This window comes from Plodia interpunctella, chromosome 25, assembly GCF_027563975.2.
Source record: "Plodia interpunctella isolate USDA-ARS_2022_Savannah chromosome 25, ilPloInte3.2, whole genome shotgun sequence".
NCBI lineage: Eukaryota > Metazoa > Arthropoda > Insecta > Lepidoptera > Pyralidae > Plodia > Plodia interpunctella.
This window is the reverse complement of record NC_071318.1, coordinates 4,819,714-4,845,122: the sequence shown is the minus strand read 5'-3', so window position 1 is coordinate 4,845,122 and position 25,409 is coordinate 4,819,714. Positions and strand designations below refer to the sequence as shown.

Here is a 25,409-nt window from a genome sequence, read left to right as displayed (position 1 = left end):
CTCCCACTCTCTCTCTCTCTTTCTCTCATCTTAGCGTGCTTCAGTACGTTGGATTGTTTGAAGTTGTAGTTTTGTATCTCTCCCACTCTCTCTCTCTTTCTCTCATCTTAGCGTGCTTCAGTACGTTGGATTGTTTGAAGTTGTAGTTTTGTATCTCTCCCACTCTCTCTCTTTCTCTCATCTTAGCGTGCTTCAGTACGTTGGATTGTTTGAAGTTGTAGTTTTGTATCTCTCCCACTCTCTCTCTTTCTCTCATCTTAGCGTGCTTCAGTACGTTGGATTGTTTGAAGTTGTAGTTTTGTATCTCTCCCACTCTCTCTCTTTCTCTCATCTTAGCGTGCTTCAGTACGTTGGATTGTTTGAAGTTGTAGTTTTGTATCTCTCCCACTCTCTCTCTTTCTCTCATCTTAGCGTGCTTCAGTATGTTGGGGCTACATGGTTTGCGGTGATATAGAAAAATGCCGGCTAGGGAAACTGTATGGTTTAAAAACTGGTTTATTTCTATAATATAACCATAATGGTCGAGGCTGAATGGTTTAACAAATATTAGCGAGTTTGATTTTCAGTTTGTTGTTTTTTTTTTACTTTATCTCCAGGTAGGCAGTGTAGTAGAATTTCAGTGGAAAACATCGCTATTAGAGCTCGCCTCAACGATCAAAGCTTTATGAAGTTTGCTTAACTTTATTTAACATATTCCTTTTATCACGTCTGAGAAAACATGCATTTTTAAATAATATTTTAACTTCGCCTAAAACTATAAAATTGTATTGATAAAGCTAGATAAACCTAACTCCAATCAAAATTAGTGTAACACTTTTTTTTCAAGTAAGGTAAATAATTGCGAGAGATAAATTAGGAAATAAAAAAAAAAATGCAAACTTTTTTTTTATTGTGTCAATCAAATGAAATGGTTCGTTAAGAGGATCTCAAATATAGTTTTTATCATGATTTTAAAATAAACAGTTTAATGTTATCCTTAAAAAAAGATAAGAAAATCCATCATTGATGAGATGAGGGGTGGGAGGCTTGATCTCCGAAACTACTGAACCTAAAATTTTGAAAAAAAAATACAAAATCATTGCTTGAAGATTACAGAAAAACATATAACAATTCTATAAATTGTACAGTACCCTCTTCACGCAAGTTCAACTCTCACTTGACAGGTTTTTGTTTTTTTATTAAACCGTCCCTTCTAATTTTAGAACGTATCAGTCTGCATTCACCTAAAAAGCTGATTAATAGTTCAGTCGGCTAAATACACAAGTGAATTGACAAACTGTCGTTAATTTGGAATTAGCCGATCAATCACGCGCCAATGGCCGCCTATGTCAAGCGCCCAATTTTCCAATTAATGATCGGGCTGATATAATTAACGAGAAATTAAGCATGATACTGGAAACACTCGTGGGGATTCCAGAAATAGCGAGCAATAATACAAGGAGCTCAATTGTGCAATGGTTAGCGGTGGCCAATGTATGATAGTGGCAGTTAAGACACCCTCATAATGATCTTTCATTGGATGGGTGACCAAAATTATCTTGAGCTTCGTGTTTCGGAAGGCACGTGAAACCCGTCGTTGAAACCCGCCAATGAGCAATGGAACCCGTGCTGGCCCATAGTCCTTATCGATCCATAAGGAAGGCCGGTGACCCAGCAGTGGGGTCGTTTAAATGGCTATTGATGATGAATACGACACTAACAGATTTTACCGTAATTAGTGGCGGTTATTTTCTGTCCTAGAGTGGACCTAAAGGCCTACCACAAAAAGACAGACAAAACTTGTTGGCCTTACTGTCTGCATCACGAAAAATCTACTGGATGGAATTGGATGTGGTTTTTACAATTGTACAGCGGATAATCTAACATACCAGATTTTATGTTAGATTATGGTAACATCGCGATATGTTACTTAGAACTCGATATATTGACAATAATAACTTATGGGCGAACGCTTGAAGAAACGCGGGAACAACAAGACAGCAGTAGAAGTTAAAAAAAAGACATACATTGTGCAGCATACAGAACGATGTAGCCAACAAGCGCGCCAGCTTGCTTGTGCGGCGGGATGGGTTGCCAGCTGATCCTTAGAGCAGTTGACGTCACCCCTCCACACTCCACTGATGATGGTCCTTCTTCTGGAGCTGTTGGAGATAAGAAAGTTATTAGTCATCCAGATTAAATACGTAATTTTGTAGCATTTATGATCTCGTAACTCAGAGATGGTAAACCCAGTTTTTAACCCCTCCGACTCAAAATGAGAGTGTGTGTCTCTCTGTGTACGTGGCATCGTAGCTCATCAACGGGTGAACCGATTTGGATGCGATTTTTATTTTATTTGATAGCTAATTTTTATGCGGTGGTTCTTAGACATGCTTGATCAAAATCGGTTCAGCCGTTCAAAAGTTGTAGCGAAATTAATATTGAAAGTCGGGGTTTTTTAATTTGTCTAATAAAATAAATTTGTTTACAAATAGTCGAATATCAACCAAGTCATTCCTACGAGCGTTTTATTCGACGTCGTCAATTTTCGGAACTTATAAAATCAAATATTATTATAATTAACATTAAACACCCAAATATAAATCGGTCAATTATTTCATAAAGTCTGGTAATAAAATTAAATTTTGTCTTCATTATTTGAAAAATTTCAAGGTTCATACATTTTTATGTAGGTAGAACATTTTTTTTTCAATATGAAAATTATTCCATTTCGTCGGTAAAAATTAATTATGTGTCCCAAGAGTAAATTCATTATGTGTCAGAATAAATTCACGTAACATCGAAACACATAAAAAGAAAATAATAATTAAAACTCTGATCATAAAGTTAAAACATAATTCGAGATGAAAGACAAAATAAAAAAGCAGACGGAGCTGGCCTAAAAAATATGATTCAACTTTTCGCGTCTAGGGAGGAAAACAAAAAAAACGACCATCGCAAAAGGTGAAAAAGTAATTATAACAACAATAAGGAAGTTTGAACGTAATGAACGCGATAAAGCTTTATGACGTAACTTTCTGGCAGAAGTGAAAATTTTGCTAATTTACGTGTTACACTTGTTGACGAAATCTCAAATTCTTAACTCACATTGCTTAAAAAATTAAGACGCTTAGCCTTGCTTCAAAGTGGAACGTCTATTTATTTAAAACTTTATTGTACAAGATTACAAAAAAAAAATCATTTACAAATGGTGGAGTAACGCCATATGGCATTCTCTCCCAATCAACCTTAAGGCCAAACGGATAGAACATTAGTGCAAAAAGTAGATTAAGTAAATTCCTCATTTATTGTTCCAGAATTTCAAAATGATGGCATATAATATCGCTTTTAAAACAAACTATATCTGCTCAATCTTTTCTAAAACTAATTCAAATTCCGAAATTGCTCTTCGGAATACAATAAATCTTTTGCATAGAATTGTAGTGTAGTTGTTAGAAGAAGAATTTGATTTGTTTTATTTTTCCTCGGACTTGTTGATCTTTCTGTCTTCTTTTCGTAACCTGTTGAAATTCTAATAATAGTAGGAGAAGGGAGATCAGATCTCCAAAAAGTACTGGAACTGTTGTTGTGTGAAGAAGGGATACCGAATATCATGCGTAGTGGAAAATAATAATTCGTAAATCCAGATTCATGATTCCATAGCTTATAAAGTCTGAGGAAGAAATCAGACCTGTGATAAAACGTGTGAGATAAAACTCAAGAATCTTTGGGTGCCTCATTTTGACAATAATAATTTCTCCAAACTCGCTTTAGTCTGACTGCACTATTATGTAGAACTCCGTCTACTTTTTTTCTTGGACAACATTTTTTCCTTCAGTGAGTGTGATAGAATTGCGGGCCATAATAACGCGCTGCCTTGTAATTTTGCATGAGCTGAATAAGAAAATAGGGGATTTTTTTTGCAACGAGAGGCATTTCTTTTGAAGAAAGATTGTATTAACATTGAATGAGGATTCTAAATTGTGTTACGTAAATGTGAATCTTTAAAACATTTGAATGGTAAATATAATATTGTGTATGTTTATTTGCTTCTAGAATTTGCATGAGACAGCGGTTCTGAGTGAGAGAGAATGATCGATCAAAGATCGAGATATTTGTCTCGTGATATCATTAATCGTCGATATTTTTCTTCTTGTCGAGTTGGAATTGCTTCTACTATATGATCTTCGACCAATATCTGGCTCCGCTTATCCGCTCTATAGTAAAGTTCGTAGTAGTCGAATAAAACAAATCAATAATGATTGTTTCTATTTATTTGGGCGGCATTTTAGTTGGTTTACAAACAATATATCTATTTCTGAATTATTATAACAGTAATGGAAAAAAAAAGCGATCAAACATCAAAAGACATATAAAACCATTGTAACATATAATACAAGACAGAAAAATATGTTTGTTTACCTTACATCTCACCTAAAGTTTTAGATAAACGACAAAGCTCTAAATAGCTTTCGCGCGGAAAACTTTCGTGTGAGGAAATTCCTTCTCTAAGTTAGGATTCGACGTGGCGTAAAATCTTGGAAAGTTCTGACGCGAGTTTTGATGTTACAACACTAAAATTATAAATAGGACGACCATTCTAGGCGTTTATTAGGCCATTTTTATATCTATAGGCGGCTTTTAAATCTATTTAATAATAGTTTTATATACATATATCTCCGTCAATAAATTGAATATCATTTGTCATTTGTCGATAAGTTACGTAACTGCCGGTTAAGCAATTATGACCATGATCGGTGACGGAATGGGTCGTACAAAAATATGAGTATAACATAACAGGTATCTGGTATGAATAAAGTGTCGTCGGAAGGTAGGCTAACATATCGACTAAAATTTTCCACCACAAAAATTTTACACGCACACGTTTTGCACAAAGATCACAAATTTTAAAAGTTGTATACAAATCACATAGATATTTATATATTTATCTCCCCAAAATATCTTACCTCCTTCTCTTGTATCTTGGAACAATGGGATTGAAAATGGACCGATACCCGCGCTATTAAATGCTGATACCGAAACTGCGTACCTGTTTTAAAACATATAATATTAATAATATTTTTATCACTAGTTTGTTTATTAGAATAACTATTATGGGTGCTTCATACAATCGGTTATTTATTTATCGGAGAATAGCAGGTTTCTTATATCTCATAATGAGATTCCTGTTTAGGGCCTAAAACTGATCTACCTCTTAACAGTATTTCTACTTAATTTTATATATTATTACCTACTTAGTTGTTCGCCATGAACTTGGACCTCGCGAACACAATAAATTTTTGATGAGTGTTTACAAAATTGTGAATATTTCATAAACGACTTAAACAATTTTGTTGCTCCACGAACTTAAAAATTCTATTGACAGATCCTACAAATTTATGAAATTTAAAAGGTAAACACACATAAACTTTCTCAGGAATTACACTATCTATTGTTGGAAACCACATGGTAATCCGTGCAGTACACTTTGAATTTATCGCGAACCAACAGACAGATGCGGCAGAGGACTCTGTTTTATAATAAAATAAATATGTTATAATATATTTGTTATATTTGTTATATATATTTTTATATTAAATATATTATTATGTTAAATATATTTGTCATATATAATGATTAATTAATGTAATTTTAATGATCTCATACATAACATTAATATTTATTAATTAAGTACATATAATTAAGCTTATAAATGTTTAAAAGAGACTATTACCTGCAGTCAAACCGCGTAAGCAGTTTTGCAGGACATATTTAATTTGTGTTTACTGTAAAGTTTTAATAAATAAATAAATACAAATACAATACAATATAATCTAAAATTACAGCACCTAATGTCGTTCCGTGAAAAACACTTACCGTACGCCTTTGAGCAATCCTGTTATAACTGTCTCCTGTTTCGAATATAACGACGAAGTTTTTATTATTTTGTCACTCGACTCCTCGGCATCTAGAAAACGTATTATTACTTACAAAACAAGCAATTTTCTCTTTTTCTTTTTCGTTCTTCAAAGAAAAATAATAAACATAATTATTATTATCAAAAGTATTAATTTCCAAAATAGGAGCACTATTTAATTGACGACCTCGGTGGCGCAGTGGTAAAGTTCTTGCCACTGAACCAAGAGGTCCCGGGTTCGATCCCCGGTCGGGTCATGATGGAAAATTATCTTTTTCTGATTGGCCCGGGTCTTGGATGTTTATCTATCTATGTTTACCTATATATGTATATGTTATAAAATATGGTATCGTTGAGTTAGTATCCCATAACAGAGGTCTCGAACTTACTTTGGGGCTAGCTCAATCTGTGTAATTTGTCCTAATATATTTATTTATTATTTATTTAGTGTAATATATCTCATAAAACTAATTAAAAAACAAAGTTGGCTTTTATATCTCATTAATAATATTTTTTTAACCTCTTTATCTGTCTATAAATGGGCAACACTAAACGGTCCACACTTCTTTTCTTCATCTTCTTGAAGACTAAACACTAAGTATCGAGGTTCCAATAAACACAATTTATATAAGAAAAGGGCAAAACAGACTATATTCCTTACTCCTTGGGCACAAGGCACCCAGAACTTTAGACAATCTGTGATCACAAGTACAAATAAAGCCATAGGACCTCTAGATGAAGAACGGGCGTGGTGACTACCACGCTATGGATACGTCAATAGTGGAGAAAAAACTGTTTTGTCATCATCAGATATTTTTTATGACACTATTGGTGCACTTTGGCGCACTGTCCTTCCTTATGGATGGATGAAGAGAATGGGCCACCTATGACCCATCACGGGGGCCCAATGCAGATTGGTGGGAAAACTGTTCAAATAATATATATATATATATATATATATATGAATAGAAAAACTAACCTTTTATACCATTCAATTGCGGCATAGCTCTCAATCTGTATCCCATGATGAGACCGTTATGAGCGTCCGATGGTGGCGGTAACCACTTTACTTTCAGCTCCCCTGGGCTATCCGTCTGTTCTATTTGTACGCCTAAAGGTGGCGAAGATGGTGCTAAAAGAAAAAATAGAATTCTAGTTATTAATGTATACAGAAAATCCGACGCAAAATAAAATCACTCACTCAATCATATAGTATTTTCTGTATGCCCAAGGATTGATTGTTAGATAAATACTACTATACACGATAATAGGTATATTTATCAATAGTCATGTGGCTGTACTTATAACAACGCCTTAGAGCGACCGCTGTTATCTATGCGTCAATATCCAGACATATAATAATAGAACTGTAAGTAAAATACGTCTTTCACATAATGTTTTATTTTTAAGAACTGACAAAAACATCCAATTTTGAACTTTATCCACAAAACTTTTTCATTTCTCGTATAGAACCTATAAAAAGTTTACTAACATTTTAGTTCCCGTCTAAAACCATTTACCCTGAATAAGGATAAAGGTATATAATCCACTGTTACCGGCTAAATAGAAGCAGGATTATCCTACCTACGCAGCGCGTGTTGTATTTTGATTTATGAGTTTATAAAGCATTGGATTTATTTAACCCACGTTATAAACCCTATTTATACTTCAGAAGTCTTGATAAAAGGATTTTATTCCGTCAAGAGAAAAAGCAAAAAAAATGTTTAGATATCAGGTAGATTCAACGACTGATGAATGATGTCATTCTTTTCCAAACCTTGACATTTTCACGTATCTTGACGTATTGGACCTTTTCAAACTTTTTGTTTAAACGACACATTTTAAGCTTATAGGTACTTTAAAATTAAGATTAGACATATACCTATTAAGACCTGATCAGTCATTATTTATCTGTAAACCTTTTTTTTTCTTGTTTCAATCAGTATCTAATATCTTAAAAGTTACCATATACTTGGTAGTAATGGTTATCCATTTTTTTATCTCCACTTAGCAAGGTCGTCGGCATCCCTAGCTGTCAGACCATTGGCGCGCATCATCCTTGACGAGATCAAAACGGCACTTCTTGGATTTGCCCTTTATACCAGATATACAATTCTTCAATATATTATATAGAACGTGTATCTTATAATTATAGTTAAGCTTACAGGCATTGAGTGATCTCAACCAAAGTCGAATATGTAAATATCTGCAGATCATCAATAGAAATAAATATGGGCGTTTTACGATAATGAATACAGTTACCTTCTTCAGTTGTAGTAAATCTCACAGGAGCCGAGAAATGGCTGATATCAGCCTGGTTTCCACCAGCCACCCTAGCGGTATACGCTGTAGACGGTTGTAGATCTTCTATATCTAACGTGTGTCTGATGTCGTCTAGCCTAGAATTTTATCTATATTAGACTATGTGTATACGCGGCAGAAAAATGGACACGCACAACACTGTGTGTTATTCCACGTCGAATGGACGCTGTTGGAGCGTAGGCGTGGAGATAGGTTAGGCTGTGTGTAAAAAATGGATTTTACCGATATAACTCACAATAGGGATTCAATGCTGGCTCTCCCGCTGGGTACCCTTTGTAGAAATTTAATATGGAATCGTTGAGTTAATATCACATAATACACGTCTTGAATTAACTTCAGTTATTTTAATTGTCAAGATAGAGAGAGATAAGGGTTTGTCAATCTCTCTCACTCTTTTTCTCATCTGAGTGTATTCCCGTTGTTTGTCCTTATTTATTTGCTTAAAATAATGTGGAAGTATTTCACTGTAGGCTTGATGATCTCATAGATAAATTTAATAAGGGGATATTATATATATATATATTTATATTATGCTTGATCCTTTTAAAATAGGAACAATAATTTACCTACTTATAATAATACGATTGATTAGATGTTAATTTGAGCAAATCAATTGCCTAAATTGTTTGTGGTACATAATGCAAAAAAAAATTCCCCGTCGTTTTCCGTCACAACATTTCATGTAGAAACATATTTAATGAGATATCATTACAGATGAACTGTAACATGAACTGTAACATTTAAAAATGTTCTCCTTCTTAATTTTTCAAAATGATGCTCGTGGTCCACCACGTCTCCTGGCTATCCTGGTATCGTCATAAATTTGGTATCGTGATAAATTTACTGTTAAACAAATCTCCCTGATGTATATATATATATAGTCTCCTAAGTTTTTGTCTAAATTATACATCAGGGAGATTTGTTTAACAGTAAATTTATCAGATTACAATATGACATTATATCAGAAAGTGTAAAACAAGCCCTTAGTTTAAATATGAATGGACATAATATAAACAAACCTAGTGATATTAATAGTCCTAGCAGTACTCCACGACAATCGCTGGCTGCTCGTGATCTGCACGCTGTAGTACTGAGCCAAAGAGTTGGTCATGTCTCTCCATGACAGCTTTACTGATCTGCTCTTCACCGAGTCCACTGATAGATCTGAAGGTGGGATCGGAGGTTCTACAACATAAATTTATATAAGTACCGTCTCGACTTCGCTCGGGTGAAACCATAATAAATAATACACTTAAACCTTTCTCATCACATTGGTGCAAGCTGTACAAAAATCCGTTCGCTTGTTTTAGAATTTACCGCGTTGGCTGTTTTTGAATTTATAGCGTTCATACAGGAAGACGTGAGTTCTTTTTATAGTATGTAAGGATTCTGCTGTGATAATTTATGTTTTTTTTTTAATGTATGTCTGGCAATTTGTGTTTGATTAATTTTTTTTTTAATGGTATATTCAGGATAAATAAATGTATTTTATCGCATCACAATATTATAGAATGGCGTTATTTCAAAGAAAAAGATTATTTTGCACTACCCTGTGCTCCATCACTATCTATCCTATAAATAATTTAAAAAATATGATTCTGAGGCCTACCCTCAGTGTTTATAATTATTCGACATCGAATCTAAATGAAGAAGAAACTAGAAATTTACCTAAAATGGTGAGATGAACACTAAACACATCAGCCCCGAACGGGTTGCCAGCTCTGCACTGATATAAGGCACCGTCGCTTGTCTCTGTCTGTAGAAGTTCTAAGGTGTTTGTCATACCATCATCTGTTTTGGCTTCTGATATCTTAACTCTGTAAAATTTATGAGTATTAAAGAGATTTTATTTTTATAGGTCTTCGATGTACTGATCTTATTTACATAAAACAAACACAATTTATATAGATTGTGCCAAAAGCATAATTAATTAATCTTTTCAGAATTTCGAATTTCCCTCTTCTTTTATACAATAGTAGAATACAATCAAATGGTATTCAGAATTATATTACCTATTTGTTGTAATGATATATTAATAAACCTCGTGTAATTTCCATTTTGTTTTATGTATGTATATGGTTATTCCACTTATTTCATTAATTGATCCGTCCATATTGCATATTTGGATGATATTGTGATTACTTCCAAAGAGTAGTGGGATTTTAATTTTATAAAACAATATATACAAAACAATAATTTAAAACTAGGTCGAATTTACAAAGATGTTCTCACCTCTGTGTCAAAGGGTTGACTGGTTTCCCATTCCTCGTCCACATCATTCTAATAGGGTCATCACCTTTTGCTTGACATTCTATCGTCACATGTTGACCCAGCTTAGCTGTGAGATTCCTGGACAGTACATCAAATGTAACTGGTTCTGTAATATAAATATTTATATTACTCCTACATAGCAATTATAAAATTTATTTTCTATGGCTACTTTTTTTGTCTTTTCGTTTTTTAAATACACACAAAAATATAAAATTTATTATACTTATATGTGGAATAATGAATTCAATAATTTTGTGTTAAGGGTCAATAAATCAAATAGCTAGTTAAACATAGAAATTGTTTTTGCGATACGTCAGCTTTTGCGATCATATGTTAGAATATCTATTTATAACATAAGTTTCTTATGTAAAGTGCAAGAAAGAGTCCATTTATATATTTAGTTTTTAAAAAATCTAGTGTCAATAACCTCCAAGATATACTTACTGTTAACAGAGATCCAAATAGTTTTACTAAGGGCTTCGCCAACTCCGTTTTCAACATGACAAGTATACAGACCAGCATCAGAGAGAGCTACCGAATCGAATATTAGGGAACCATTCGATAAACTCAATACTCCCCCTCCTGCCACTTCTAAAACTGGATGCCAGGTTTCTGATACCACTATAAAATAAAGAGTTTATACGTATTGTAATAATGTAGAAGATTATGAATGAAAAAGAAAACATACATCTTCTACAAAGTAGACACAATTGGTATGTTTTGTTCTTGCATTTTCTATTTGTTTTTATTTAGAAATATCATTAGTCTCGGTCCTTTCAACCTAAGGAAACTGATTAGCTGCCTCACTGTCCAGCCTTCTTTCAATACCATTTTTACACTTTATTTTTTATTATAAATAGATGATTAAAAGGAATAAAGTTAAGGTATCGTACCGTCTCTTTTCAACCAATGTGTTTGCGGCTGTGGATAACCATTGGCACTACAAGATATGTGACCGCTTCGTCCCAATAACAGTGATGTGTTTTGTGGTTCTTCGCTCCATTTTGGGGCCACTAAAAAGAATGACATAGATATGTATATTTAAATTTGCGGATTTGTTCTTGCACCTTAAATTAGTGCACACCACCAACTTCACAGAAATAGATGGATATCCGGAACAGTGCTCTTGACCACTGAGCTATCGAGACCATACCAAGTTGAATTACGTCGGCGTAAGACGTGAAGATATGAATTAATTCAGCCCTCATGTCATGCGCACGCGAGTTCAATTCCCGCTCGATTCCAGAATGTTTTCATCTCATTCTTATTTTCAAAAATAAGTTAAAAAGCATGTGTGACATGTATAACAAATCCATTTCAACAGATGGATATTGTTTTAGTTGAGATAATGTTCTGGATTTTCTTTCGATACAAAAATTAATATTCATTTAAATTGTCCGTTCCAAAGCCATAGCATTAATTCAGAAATTAGTCCATCACAGGCATTTACATAAAATTTTAATACCACAGCTTCATCCGGGGTATATAATATTAGTATAATATACAATGTGAAAGATACAAGAAACACGTATATATAAGTTAAAATTAGCCAACATGTGATTTCAGTTTTATAGTCTGCGGGGCTGTTGATTTTCAAGTCACCTTTTATATTAGAAGAATCACTTAGATAAATGTCATGAATTCTAAAATAAGACTGAATAATGTTATTTGCTTCATTACAAAAGAAAGCTAATGAAAGTGGCCTCTGTATTATTATGATAATGTTATGTAACATTTTATATTCTTCTTTTGAATATTCATTCATTTAACAAATTGGCATTTAATAAAACAATATATCAACAAATAGTATATTCTATGATGAAGTGGATGGAAGCGGTGTGGGTGTAATGATTAAGATGCCCGCCTGTGGATCGAAAGGCCCAAGGTTCGAATCTTATTCGTGCCACATGGGTTTGTATACAAATCTGACTCATATATAGCAGTTTTTATCGACCACCACTTGCTTCCGGCGAGGGAATTCATCGTGAGGAAACCTGCAGACTGGTTGATTATTATTATTAACTTGTGTGTGAAATGTAGAAGGCAATGGCAAACCACTCCATTAATAATGCCAAGAAAGTGGTTGTGTGTGTTTCACTCCACATAATGACCACGACCCTCAGCCATGAAGAATACAACTATGAAGGAAGGAAGATGATGAAGTAATTTTTTTTGCATAAATCGCAAATCAATATGGGCCAAAGGAACTAGGTAGTAATACGTTTCTCTGGTCGTTGCCTTCCATCGAAAATATTACAAAACTTCATGCTTCCCGGAGCTTAACTCCCGTCGGAATATCGGCATTGAAGTACCCTAGGTATGTCATTCAGAAACAATTTAGCTTCCTACTGGTGAAAGAATTTCAGTTGCAACAAACAAAATCGGTTGTGTAGTTCTGAAGATGAGTACTCCCTCTACACACAAACTTACAAACAGTCTCTCAACATAATTTTAGTATAGATTTGCATTTAAAAAATCACCACAGTTACTTTCCCAAATATATATTTTAATAAAATTCCCTTAAACTGATTAGAACTAAAAAGGAGTCCAGTCGCAATACCCCTACAATTTTCATTAGCTACCCCGTTCTGAATTAATAGGGTTAGTACGTGCGGGGAATTTTTTAGAAAAGATAAATATTTCAACTGAAACGGAGTTTCTTCTTGGGTACGGTTCAGTGACTTGTCACTTTTAAATACGAATTTATTACTTAGTCTTAACAGCAACATGCTTAGTTATTACAGAAATTCATCCGAAATACGCTTAATCAAATCTTTACAAAGAAATAAATCGTCTAAATGAAAATTCATCCGGCCTCGCTCGGGTAAAACCATACTAAATTATTATGCACTTCAACCGCAGATCTCACTTTATCTATAATAACCCGCATCAAAATCCGTTGCGTAGTTTTAAAGATCTAAGCATACATAGACAGATAAGACAGCGGAAAGCAACATTGTTTTATATTATATATTGATGCAGATAACGTTCTTGAGAATCGTGTCTTTGACGGACATTTTTTAAAATCAGTTCACAATGTTTTTTTTTCTTTCTGCATTTCTGTGTCTTGTTTTCCAATTAATAAATTTTTAACTCGCCAGTTACTTCTATTAATTCGGACGAGAGAGTTTTTAGACTAATCCTGAGGGTAAAGAAAGTGATAATTTATGTTGCTGGCTGTACTCTGAGCTAACAATATCCGGTCGTTAATCTTTCTAAACGTCTGCTTATAATAAATTCACGTTACTAGGGAAATAGAGATATAATCTTTTCTTTAGCGAAAATCTTTATCTACTATATTTGTAATTGACAGTGTAACAATGCGGCCATTATTACAAAAACTGTTTATTTATTTTGCTAATCAATTTGATTTGTTTTTGCATATTGTTTTAAAGATTATAATCGCAATATTGTCTCCTTTGAGGATATTTAATAACTATGACCTAATCATTGAAAATTGGATTACTAAAAAAAATATTTGAAATGATAGCAATATACAATATAATAATCCAATTTCAAATTCCCTTTCATTTCATACAAGTTATCATATTTGCCAAAAAAGAAGGAAAATGTCTAGATAAACATCTCTTCCTATAAATTTCTTAATTTGTTAAGCTAAGAGCCGGATTCGACCGAACCGTGCTGTGCGGAGCTAAGTTTCAATCAAGTAATATAATATAATATCGTGATATGTTTCCAATGGTTGTTCAGTAATCAATATAATTTAGTCACTTACTCAAACCAATAGAATTTCTTAAATTTTAACAAATGAAGTTCTATCTGTTGTTCGAAACATAGCTTTAATTAGCAGAGCACAGCATCAGTCAAGCCAGCCTAACACAGATAAAGACTTACCCTTAATATACAAGTTGACAGTACGATTGACCTTAGCAACATGATTTGCTGCGACACACGTGTATGTCCCACAGTGTTCTAAAGATACGTTCTTGATTATCAGCACACTGAACACTTCTAAACTCCTCTCTACAATCTGCAAGTGAAACACAAAAAGTCAAAAATATTGAAAATTATATTTACCCTTGGACCTTGGAGAAAATAAAGACAATTGAAGAACAATAGAATAGCAGTCCTATCGGGTCTCGCGGGAATTGAAGGGTCAATTGATAATTAGTTTTAAAGCAATTTAAAAACAGAAAATCCTGTTATGGAGTACATGGCTTAATTATACACTGTTTGTAATTGGTGCACACCCACACATCCTCTAGTTTGAACTAAATTTAAATGACGAAAGGCTTTTTCCATCTCATAGGTATTTAAATTATGTTACACAATGTATTGAAAGGAAATATTATGATATATTTTTTAAACAACATATTTAAAAAATAATAATATTATGTCTGGTTTTAATTTGTTTTTCTAACGTAATTATGTAATATTATTTATGACAAAGTTTTAAATTGTGAATTTAAATATAGGTACGAAAAAAAACGGATAAGTTTACAATCTGAATTTCTTTGTGTAAAAAAATCAATATATAAAACTCGTCAAATATTTGGTTGAACTGGACTCTATAGGATATGTCGTGCCTTTTTACGCATCTGTTTTATTGCTTTCACTGTAACTATATGATAACTTAGACAAACAAATAAATACTTTGACGTTAATTCGTCAAAGTATTTATTTGCAGTGCAGAAGTTATTAAACCAGACTTTAAGCAAATCTTGAGTTGGAAACTAGAGGCGCGTCTCGGCTTCGTTTGGGTGTTAATAAATTATACCTACTCGTAAACTTTCCTAAGGTTTCACACTATGTATTTCTGAAATCCGTACAAAAATCCGCCAGGTAGTTTTTAAGTTTGGGCTTTGTTTTAAAATATGTAAGGAATAAATTAAATTACTTTTTTCTTTTATTTTTTTTTTGTCTTTTAGTTTTGATAAATTAAACAAAAAAAATATAATATAAAAATACGAAATTTCAAAAATCAAATTCAAAAATTTCAAAAATTTGTTATCGGAAATAGAGAATTTTTGAATTTCTTAATTTGAAATTACCTTTAAATGTGGATCAATTTTCTTCCCATCTTTCAGCCAAGAATAATAAACGGGTGAATCCCCGCTCTTTAGATTACAATGTATTTGAACTATTTGTCCTTCTTGCAGGTCTGAAGCTAGAAGAATCTCCTCTAACTGCGGAGGTTCAACTACATGTAGTTCTAGAGGCCTTTTCGCCATTTCTCCTGAAGGGCTCCTAACCACACAAGCGTATAATGCTCCATTATCATTCTTAGTGACCTTTGCAATACTTAGAACTCCATCATTAACGGTCGCTTCTCTTTTAGCTCTTAATTTGGGCTTACGTCCGAAAATCTCTATGTTCAGGGAAGTGCTGTTGACGAATCTTCTAAATCTATTAGTCTGGGTGGATACGTCGGAAATTATCTCTTTGCCTTTGTACTCCCATGTTATTTCTCTGAAAACGTAATAGCTTTTGTAGTCTCATTCTGTTGTTTTACAAATAAGCATATTTGTGTTCACTATTAAAAATATTTAGTTACTTTTTTATTATTTTAGAAAGATGCCGATTTGATTACACGGAAATTCTTTAAAATGTAGTAGGTAAATAGAATGAATCAATGAATGATTTATTTGAACAATTCAAAGCACACAAGCCTATTAACACATAAGTAACAAAAATAAAGCAATATGGTAAATGTAGGTATCATAATATGGACTGGTCAAAAAGAAATGAATTATCGGAGATTAAGTATGGTATCTTTATCTCTCCTATCACATATTCTTAGTTTCATGTACAGAAATGACACCTTGAAAAATAAACGACGAATTTGTGGATGCAACTGTGAATTTACAACCTGTGTAACATCAACATTCTTCGGGAATGGCATTGCTGCCTCTCATCTGTCGATCTAGTCACCTCGAGCACGATATCCACTGGAGGTTATGGAGTGATCCTATTCTAATGCGGGAACCACACACAGGTTATATCTTTCTGAAGTTGTGATAATTGTCTCTGTCTTGTTGTTGTTGATTTATCGATAAATCTAGTACTTACCTTACAGGATAACCGTAATAAGGGCATCGAAGTGTGACACTTTGACCACTTTGCACTTTAAAAGGTGGCAACGTTCTAATGTATGGTGGACCTACAAAATAATTAAATTTAATTAATTTGACATTTTACAAGTGCAAACTCCCGTGTTGATGATTATTACTGAATTGATTTCTTATTAACGTGTACTGAATGGAAAACTATAATACATTCTAATAAAAATCTTTATCAAGTTCGGCATAATTTGTCAAGATCATATTTAATTTTTCGCTGAGAAATTTAAAGAAATCAATAAAAAAAATTTCTAGTGTGTGTATCATAGCGCCTTATAAGATGAGACTTGTGCTCATTATCGGGACCTGATATCTGTATATAAGAAATGCAATATACTGACCAAAAACATTAATCCTGTCGTAGTGTGCAATAATACTGTCTCCGTTATGAGCGACACAGGAGAATAATCCGCCGTCGTCCACCCTCACATGTGACATGTTCAGGTGAGTCACCGCCCCACCATCAGGACTCATGGTTTGTCCAATAGTGTACCTAAAGGAGCAAATGCTATAGAGTAAACGCCTGTGGATCGTAAGGTCACAGGTTCGAATCCTACTCGTGCCACATGAGTTTGTATACCAATCCGACTCATGAACAGAGTAGTTTTCATCAACCACCAGGGAAACATCGTGAGGAAACCAGCACACTGGTTGATTATTAACTTGTGTGAAATGGAGAAGGCAAAAACAGACCACTCCATTAATAATTCCATAAAAGTTGTTGTGTGTGTTTCATTCCACGTAGTGACTATGAAATAAAGTTCTATAACTTTCTTTCGTACGACTACCAGCGCGGAGAGGTAAGTGTCCATTCTTGGATGGTCTTTTCGATTTTATTCAATGAAGTTATATAAAACAAATGATCTGTTCAAATATAAACATATAAATAGCATAAAAAAATAATCATTTAACCGATAATAACGAAAGATGTATTCCATTCAACAAAGTAATTTAAGCCGTGTTTTCTTTCCCAACATTTTCACTGTAATCTTTCAATCTCGGACGAGATCTCCTATCTACTAACATAGTTTGTTATTTTAAAATTAAATTGTGATATTCTCCAAAGAAAACTCTAATGCTTCACGATATTAAATATTAACTAGATAATAATATAACCTGAGACTACGTTGTTACGGACATTTCCTGATTATACCATATAAAGGTACACAACGAGTTATGTACAAATAAAGATCTTAAACATAATAAGCAAAAGACCTTAATTAGATTGAAGGCTCAAATCGTTCAAACCGAATATTGGTCATCTATTTTTACTATACGACACGAAATATATAATGAATAAATAAATATGTTTGATATGTACCAGATTATATATGCATATACATTGTTTAATTTGTTTAATGATTTCAACAAATACATTAAAAAAATTATAATTTTTTACAAAATTTATAATCATAAATAAAGATATTCCAGTTCGTCGCCGCTTGGAAGGGTTCCAAGAAGACTGGCAGCATTACCCCTCTGAACTGCTATGGTAATCCTCTGTGCCAAGAAACTGCCCGCCCTTGGATCGCCCGTTACCTCACGAGACAAACCAGATGGAGTTAGCCCTAAAGTCTACAAGACTTGTGGTATGTGATGCTAACTCAACGATACTATATTTTATAACAAATACATATATCCTACAAACATCCAAGACCTAAGTCAATCTCGAAAAGATAATTTTTCATCTTGACCTGACCGGGAATCGAACAATATAACCTAATATTCAAAATTTTTTGTAGATTGCTTCTTATTTACCTTTTTCATATTAATTTTATTGGCACACTTAAAAAGTATCTAAGTAGTTAACTGAATAAATAATTTTCACATTGTTTTATTTTAATTATAAGCCTCACCCTCTAATCACAACTGACGTAGAAACGTCAGTTTAAAACATAAATTCTCATTATTATAATGATCTCCACTTCTAAGTAACTTTCTCAATGGATTTTGTTTCTCGTTCGTATTTTAATTTCAGTCTTGCCGGGAATCACCCTGGAGAATTTACCTCTAAGTTTATTGCTAGCGATGTTTTATTAAGGACCGTTGGAATTAATGAACGTAAGTTATTTTGAATTAACTTTATATTTAGACATTTGTGCGACTATAATTTTAATTATGCTTCTGTATTTGTTTTATGAAAATAGAAAATAAGAATGACTACATACTACAACCATATTTATACTTAGCTTCATGAAAATTTAATTTATCTTACTTAAATATCTTTAAATATCTACTAATGTAAATAAATTAGAGCATCAAGATGAATAGTTGTTTCATTAAACAACGTATAATATCAAAAGAAGAATGCTCATAAAAGTATAAAAACCAAAATCCAGAGTGACACAATATATCGTATTTATTCTCTGTGTATTTTTAACGTCAGTGTGTAAAGTGCGTGTGAATTTTGTATCATAACAAAAATCGATTCTAAAAAATAAATAATATTCATAACCACGGATTTAGTAAACAAATATTTTCGATAACTAACACGATATTAAAATTATTTGATGTAATATCCTTTTTAACAATTAAATGTAACTGATTAAGGATCTTAATATAAATGTATCAAAACCTTACGTGTACGTAATGTACATCAGTTATTAATACTTTTATTACAATACTATACAGGGTGTTACTTTGCATTCTTGCCATATTCACAGAGGTTGTTATATTACTGATTCTGAACACAAATCAATTAAAAAAACATGATCAAAAGTTAGGTAATTTTTTTAAGAATATTTTATTTAATCGACATTATGTTATGAACAACACTTATTATCGAAACATATGCACATCACTAGTCCGTCGGCAAACTTAAGTACATAAGTCGGCAAAAAAAGCTCCGCCCCTTTTCTTTGTGCGGCGTAAACGCCGACCGACGACGGCCAGCCATCCCCGCAACCCCGCAACGCACCACCACCCCGCCCCAGTCTATTCGCGACGCCGACGCACGGCGGATGTCAAGATTTCGCTCGCTCCGCTCGCTCTGCCCGGTCCGTGTTGTTTAAGTTGCGTATCACAATCAAATCAAGAAAATGACTGAAGCGTATACCAACCACGAGTTGGTGGAAATGGTGCGCTTGTATGCCATATGTGGTGACAGTTTGCGGCAAGCCGTGAATATGTTTCCACATCAAAGGAGGCCGACCCGCCAGGTTATGCTTGCGGCCACACAGCGATTGAGAGACTTTCGTCAGTTTGACGTCCCAAGACACGCGCAAGCTCGAGGCAGTGTAGGGCTTACTGTAGAGTTGCAGGAATTAATTCTAGACTACTTCGAAGTAGAGCCCCGTGCCAGTACCCGTGAGGCAGGACGACACTTCCATGTGAGCCACGTGACAGTGTGGAGACTATTGAAAAGTGAACAGAAACACCCGTTTCACTTTAGAAAAGTACAAGATCTGCTCCCACAGGATAATAATGCACGAATCACATTTTGTCGCTGGCTGCTAGACAACCGAAACGCCAACATTTTGTGGACAGACGAAAGTTTGTTCACAAGAGTTGGTGTATTCAATATCCATAATGAGCACTGGTGGAGTTATCGGGATGAAAACCCCAGAAAAATAAAAAGACACTCTTTTCAACACCGATTTGGTTTAAATGTCTGGGCTGGCATAATAGACGGACATTTACTCGGACCTTATTTTATTGAGGGCCGTCTTACCGGCTCAACGTACCTGGAGTTGCTGGATCACGTTATAAACGAGATGCTAGATGACGTTCCTCTCGCTTCCCTGCAAAACTTTTATTACCAACAGGATGGTGCTCCTCCACATTTTGCAATCCAAGTGCGTGAATACCTGACCCGCAAGTTCGGTAATAACTGGATCGGGCGTGAAGGTCCAGTAAACTGGCCAGCACGGTCCCCGGACCTAACTCCATTCGATTATTATTTGTGGGGTGATGTTAAACGTTTGGTGTACACTGAAGAAATCAACAGTGTTGAAGTGTTACGCGAACGAATCGTTTCAGCATTCGATAAACTGAAACAGGATTTGTACGTTTTACGAAAACTAAAACGAAATTCTTTACGCCGTGCAAGACTGTGCATTCGTGAAAATGGTGAGCACTTCGAACAATTACTTAGAAAGACTTAGATTTTTTTACTTAGATTAATTTAGTGTTGTAAATAGACGAATCAATTGTAAATAGGATGATTTCAGCTTTTTAACTACGCCAAAAATACCTAATTTATAAAAACAAAAATAAGTTTTAACTTTTTGATCTCTGAAGAAATGAGGGATAATGTAATAAAAAAATAAAACTAATTAATTAAAAATAGGTATTTCTGTCGGTCCTAAGCCCGTAAAGTAGGAAGGGAAATCTGAAATTATTCATTTACATGCGCTGTTTCGGGTGATTTCGGCCGTGCCAGACGGCCACGCCCACTAGATTTATTCCTATTGCGACTTATGAATGCACTCGAAAAAATTGGTTTATTCCTCAGTGTCCTGTAAATTTAAGTTTATTGATTACTCAGCCTGCGTTATTCTAGGATGTCTCAAATTAAACTAAACTGATTGGTATTGGTTAGTACTATTAGCTGTGTGAATATGGCAAGAATGCAAATTAACACCCTGTATAAGAAGAGAGAAAATGTTAAGACACTTGATATGACACGATGCATTCTTCAGAATTATTATAGAAGGAAAGGTGGAAGGAAGTAGAGGCCCAGGAAGATCAAGAGATAGTTATATCACACAAATTAAAGAAAAAGTGGGTGTCGTGTCGTATCAAGAAGTAAAGGAGTTGGCTTTGGAGTGACAACAATGGAAGGAACTCCACCGACAAGAGCCTCGCTGTTATATTACATGATGACTATATAAACACTGAGACGTATTTGTGTCCTGTTTGGTTTTATTTTAGCATTCTCTGTTCACACTGTCGAATTCAATCAAATATTAACAGATTTTTATACAGTCACATTCGAAAAACCCAGTTTATTTCGAAACGGAGCTAACAGAGACATAAAAAACAATATCGCTCCTTACTACTGAACCACTGAAAATACAGTTATTGAAAGTACCTCAAATCCGTGTTAGAAGATATAACGAGTCCGTCCCTTTCCCAAATAAATCTCACTGGATGCGGCCCTGTCACCGTACACTGAAGAGTGACCTGAAATTTCAGCTGTATCACTTCTAATACAAGGTTAATAATCGTTTGCAGGACTGGATATACCTTTCGAAAGTAATTACATTTGCGATTCGCAAAAGATATCGTATTATAAAAGTGATAAAAGTCAATTTTGGCGAATTTGAAATTGACTATGAAACTCGATCATTATGGAGTAAAATTCTGTATTCATTTCGTTTCATTTTTAGGGTTCTGAACAGCAAACGGAATCCCGGTGATTTGTCGTGTCTGTTTGTATGTTACAGGATGATTTCTTATACATTGGTATTATTTTATCTACATGCTCAGTCCATGGCACTGAACAAGTTTTTGCAAGGAAGCAACTTTGAAATCGACGACGATTTAAGAGTTACCCCCATACTAACAGTTGTTCATCACGGAATGAGCATGTAGACAAAATATTGCCAATATATATTAAAAGTCACCCTGTATTGGTATAGTATATGTATATTTGCACAAGGAGCACAATGAGCACATTCTCGGTTTCTTTCTCAGTCACAAAGACTCGAAGCCTAAGGTCCGCTTCCCTACTTTTTCTTCTTCACTTCGTACGGTCATCATTATCTTCATTTGTCAGATCAGTATGATCTGACAAATGAAGATACACACTGTGTCGTCGAACTCAGACATGCCGATGCGAATGCGTGTACATTGCTTAGTATGAGTGCTTTTATTTATCACAATGAAAAACCAGCAATGTATGCCGAAATTGGCAAAGTTCGACGAACCGTAGGTATAAAGCCGGTATAATATTTTGAATAATACTCACATCAGCTCCTGGCATGACATTGATCTCAGAAAAATGCTGTGATAAAGCCATTTGTATATACCTTTTATACCGCAACCCTGAATATGGTTCTGTAACAAAAACATAGAATTTAATAAGGTATTAATATATAATAATTATACAGGGTTACTGGTATCAAACGCAAAACCTTCTAAAGACTACTTGGGTACCTATATCAAAACAAGCAACTTTATTCTACGACTTTTCGTGATTAAACAATCTAATTTTCGATTCTACACATCTTAACTCTATGTAATAGCCAATCAACACGAGATAGTACAGTAGCGTTATGTAGCAGAATCGAATATAGAGTTAACGTTTTATAGAAACGGCATTAAAACTAAAAAAAAAAAGATTTTTTTTGTATTTATTAACTTTAGACAAAAGTCGTAGAACAAAGGATATTAGTCTCTACGTACCTTATGCGCCTTTGAAAGATTATGCGTTAGATACCAGTAACCCTGTATAATATGAGGTGCTAAATTGTGCGTTATAGCACTCGGCCTACGAAGTGGCGGTTAAGTCACTCGTCACTTCGAGTATCTCATAAATTAGCATGTAATTAATATAGTAGGACAAATCACACAGATTGAGTTAGCAACAAAATACACAAATAAACGACATCGATACGAAATCGATAAACATTCAAGACCTAGGTCAATCTGAAAAACATCATTTTCCATCTTGACCTGACCCTGGATCGAGCCCAGGACCTCAAGGCCGGCATAATGACCATTAAGCCATGGAGGTCGTCAATAGCGAATAAATTTTATCCTATAATTGGATTTTACGACAGGTGTCTGTTTTCCTTAAGCCTCTCAGTTACAAATCAAATCATACTAAAACCCATTACGCAAACAAAATTTACATTTAGATATTATTGAATTCCACCCTCGCTATCTAATAAATAGATATAAAAATAAATGTGAGATTTATTCAGAAAACTCTTTCCACGACTTTGATTTGAATAAATAAGTATTTATTCTAAACTGGGAAGTGATAATATGGCGTTTAGCGCACCAATCCGAAAGAAATAAAATTACTTTTTTTATAGTATACTAGGTAAAAGAGACAAACCGATTTGGTTGCCTGATGGTAAGCAAACACCGTTCACGGACCCACGTATCTTATTAGTTTGTCAGAAAGTGTTCATTATTTGACAGAGGAGTTTTAAACGAACTTATTATTTTCTTGTGTTATTAGCTCTCTAACATTCGTGAAAACTATTTTGACAACTTCAAGGTTGAAAATACCATGGTAAAGATATAAAAAAATAATTTAAAATTCATGGATCTGATGAATGAATTTATCCCAGCTCTGAATTTGCTGGCATCCTCTTATCTGTTAGAAAAAAACTTGATATGTGCATTTACGACGTAATGAGTCGATGTAATGTTGTTGGCATGTTGACTGATTCTGAATGACAACAAATTATGAAAATAGTGTTAATGATGCTACAGCTAAAATATGAGTCGGAACGGGAGCTAATAAAAAAACTGAAAAGAAGTAAACTATAGATTTTTACACTATAGATTTAAGTCTAAAGAAATAAATTCCAAACGATTTTAGGATGTCAGTAGAGATTCTAAAATTGTGCAGAAAAATCTATTAGTCTAGATGATAATTGTGCGTTGTGAGTTTAGGCCAATAAGGTTTGACGAAGTGAAAGTAGAAACAATAATTTTAAACGAATCAAAGGACACCCGTGTTTGTGGCTACGAATAAAGGTATATATATACCTATCTATCATTGGCAATTGTTTTTACCAAAACCAAACCCTGGGCTTTGGTGTGTCACAGCTCCGAATGTAACCGGGAACACGCGAAGATGAAAGAGAGAGAGTACTTTAAAAAAATGCTTACCATTATATAAAATGCTCCATCGATGCCTGGACGTATTACCCCACAAAAACCTGCAACAAACCAATTATAAATAATGAGTTGTAAACTGATATAGGAATAACTGATATACGTGGAATATATTTTAATCAACGCTTGTTTTGAGTTGGAAACGAAAAAATATTTTTCAAGAAACATTAAATCTGGGCTTTATGTACCCTTAGCTGCGCTCCAGGGCTTCGCTTCCGCGGGAATTACGGGATAACGTAGTACCCTATGTATTATTCCAGTTATACCTAGCAAATTTCATAACAATCGGTCCAGTAGATTTTTTGTGAAAGAGTAAAAAACATCACATCATTCATAAACTTTCGCATATTATAATATTAGTAGGATGTAAAGTTTATTGGTAAAGTTGTTCAAGCGCCTGAATAAACTAAAGAGCAACCTGATTGCGCATCTCAAAATTGCTCCGTAATAAGCATGAGACCAATATTTTGTCGGTAGTGTTATAAAAATCACTTTTTCTACATAAATATCTTGTATTGTGAACATATCTACGTTGAAATTAGTATATTTGTTTTTGAAGAATTTTGAGTTTCACTGAAGAAATTCCATTCCTGTGCTAAAACAATAGTTAATCCCGATGCCTTCAGGAACCTGCCTGAATAAAAATCTAATACCAGTGTTAGCAATAATGCAATCGATAGTAAATAATATTGGGTTTCATTCTTATGGAAAGTCCCTTTACGATTTTATCGTGACCATTGGTTCAGGCCATCCCAAAAACTTTATCTTCGCATATTCATTGACTCGTATGGTGTTTTGTGATCACAACGAAGGTTCCGCATCTTGGAAAGCTAAATATATTTGACCCACATTGAAAAGGTGACATTATGACACGTAATATTTTTAATGTGTATATTTTCTTACTAGCTGATGCTTGCGACTTCGTTCACGTGGCCGATCAATTTTTGGTAAGGAGTCAAAACTATTAAAGAAATTTAATTATACAGACAAATGTAACGATACCTATACATACAGAAGATGCTAATCAGACTGAAAAATTATAC

General features: G+C 34.0%; 1 protein-coding gene across 1 annotated transcript in view; it reads right to left on the bottom strand.

The window, feature by feature from the left end:
• The window catches only part of LOC128680840 (cell adhesion molecule Dscam2-like), a 55,528-nt gene that overhangs the window by 17,400 nt on the left and 12,719 nt on the right, over nt 1–25,409 (bottom strand). The window contains exons 3-19 of the mRNA XM_053764282.1: nt 24,361–24,410; nt 22,481–22,569; nt 21,602–21,693; nt 16,911–17,062; nt 16,520–16,610; nt 15,502–15,919; nt 14,345–14,480; nt 11,383–11,502; nt 10,934–11,110; nt 10,451–10,595; nt 9,887–10,035; nt 9,238–9,403; nt 8,159–8,295; nt 6,876–7,028; nt 5,857–5,947; nt 4,947–5,029; nt 2,007–2,141 (exon numbers count right to left, since the gene is read on the bottom strand). Coding sequence (XP_053620257.1) covers nt 2,007–2,141; nt 4,947–5,029; nt 5,857–5,947; nt 6,876–7,028; nt 8,159–8,295; nt 9,238–9,403; nt 9,887–10,035; nt 10,451–10,595; nt 10,934–11,110; nt 11,383–11,502; nt 14,345–14,480; nt 15,502–15,919; nt 16,520–16,610; nt 16,911–17,062; nt 21,602–21,693; nt 22,481–22,569; nt 24,361–24,410 — 2,384 coding nt within the window. The remainder of the gene's footprint in view (nt 1–2,006; nt 2,142–4,946; nt 5,030–5,856; nt 5,948–6,875; nt 7,029–8,158; nt 8,296–9,237; nt 9,404–9,886; nt 10,036–10,450; nt 10,596–10,933; nt 11,111–11,382; nt 11,503–14,344; nt 14,481–15,501; nt 15,920–16,519; nt 16,611–16,910; nt 17,063–21,601; nt 21,694–22,480; nt 22,570–24,360; nt 24,411–25,409) is intronic.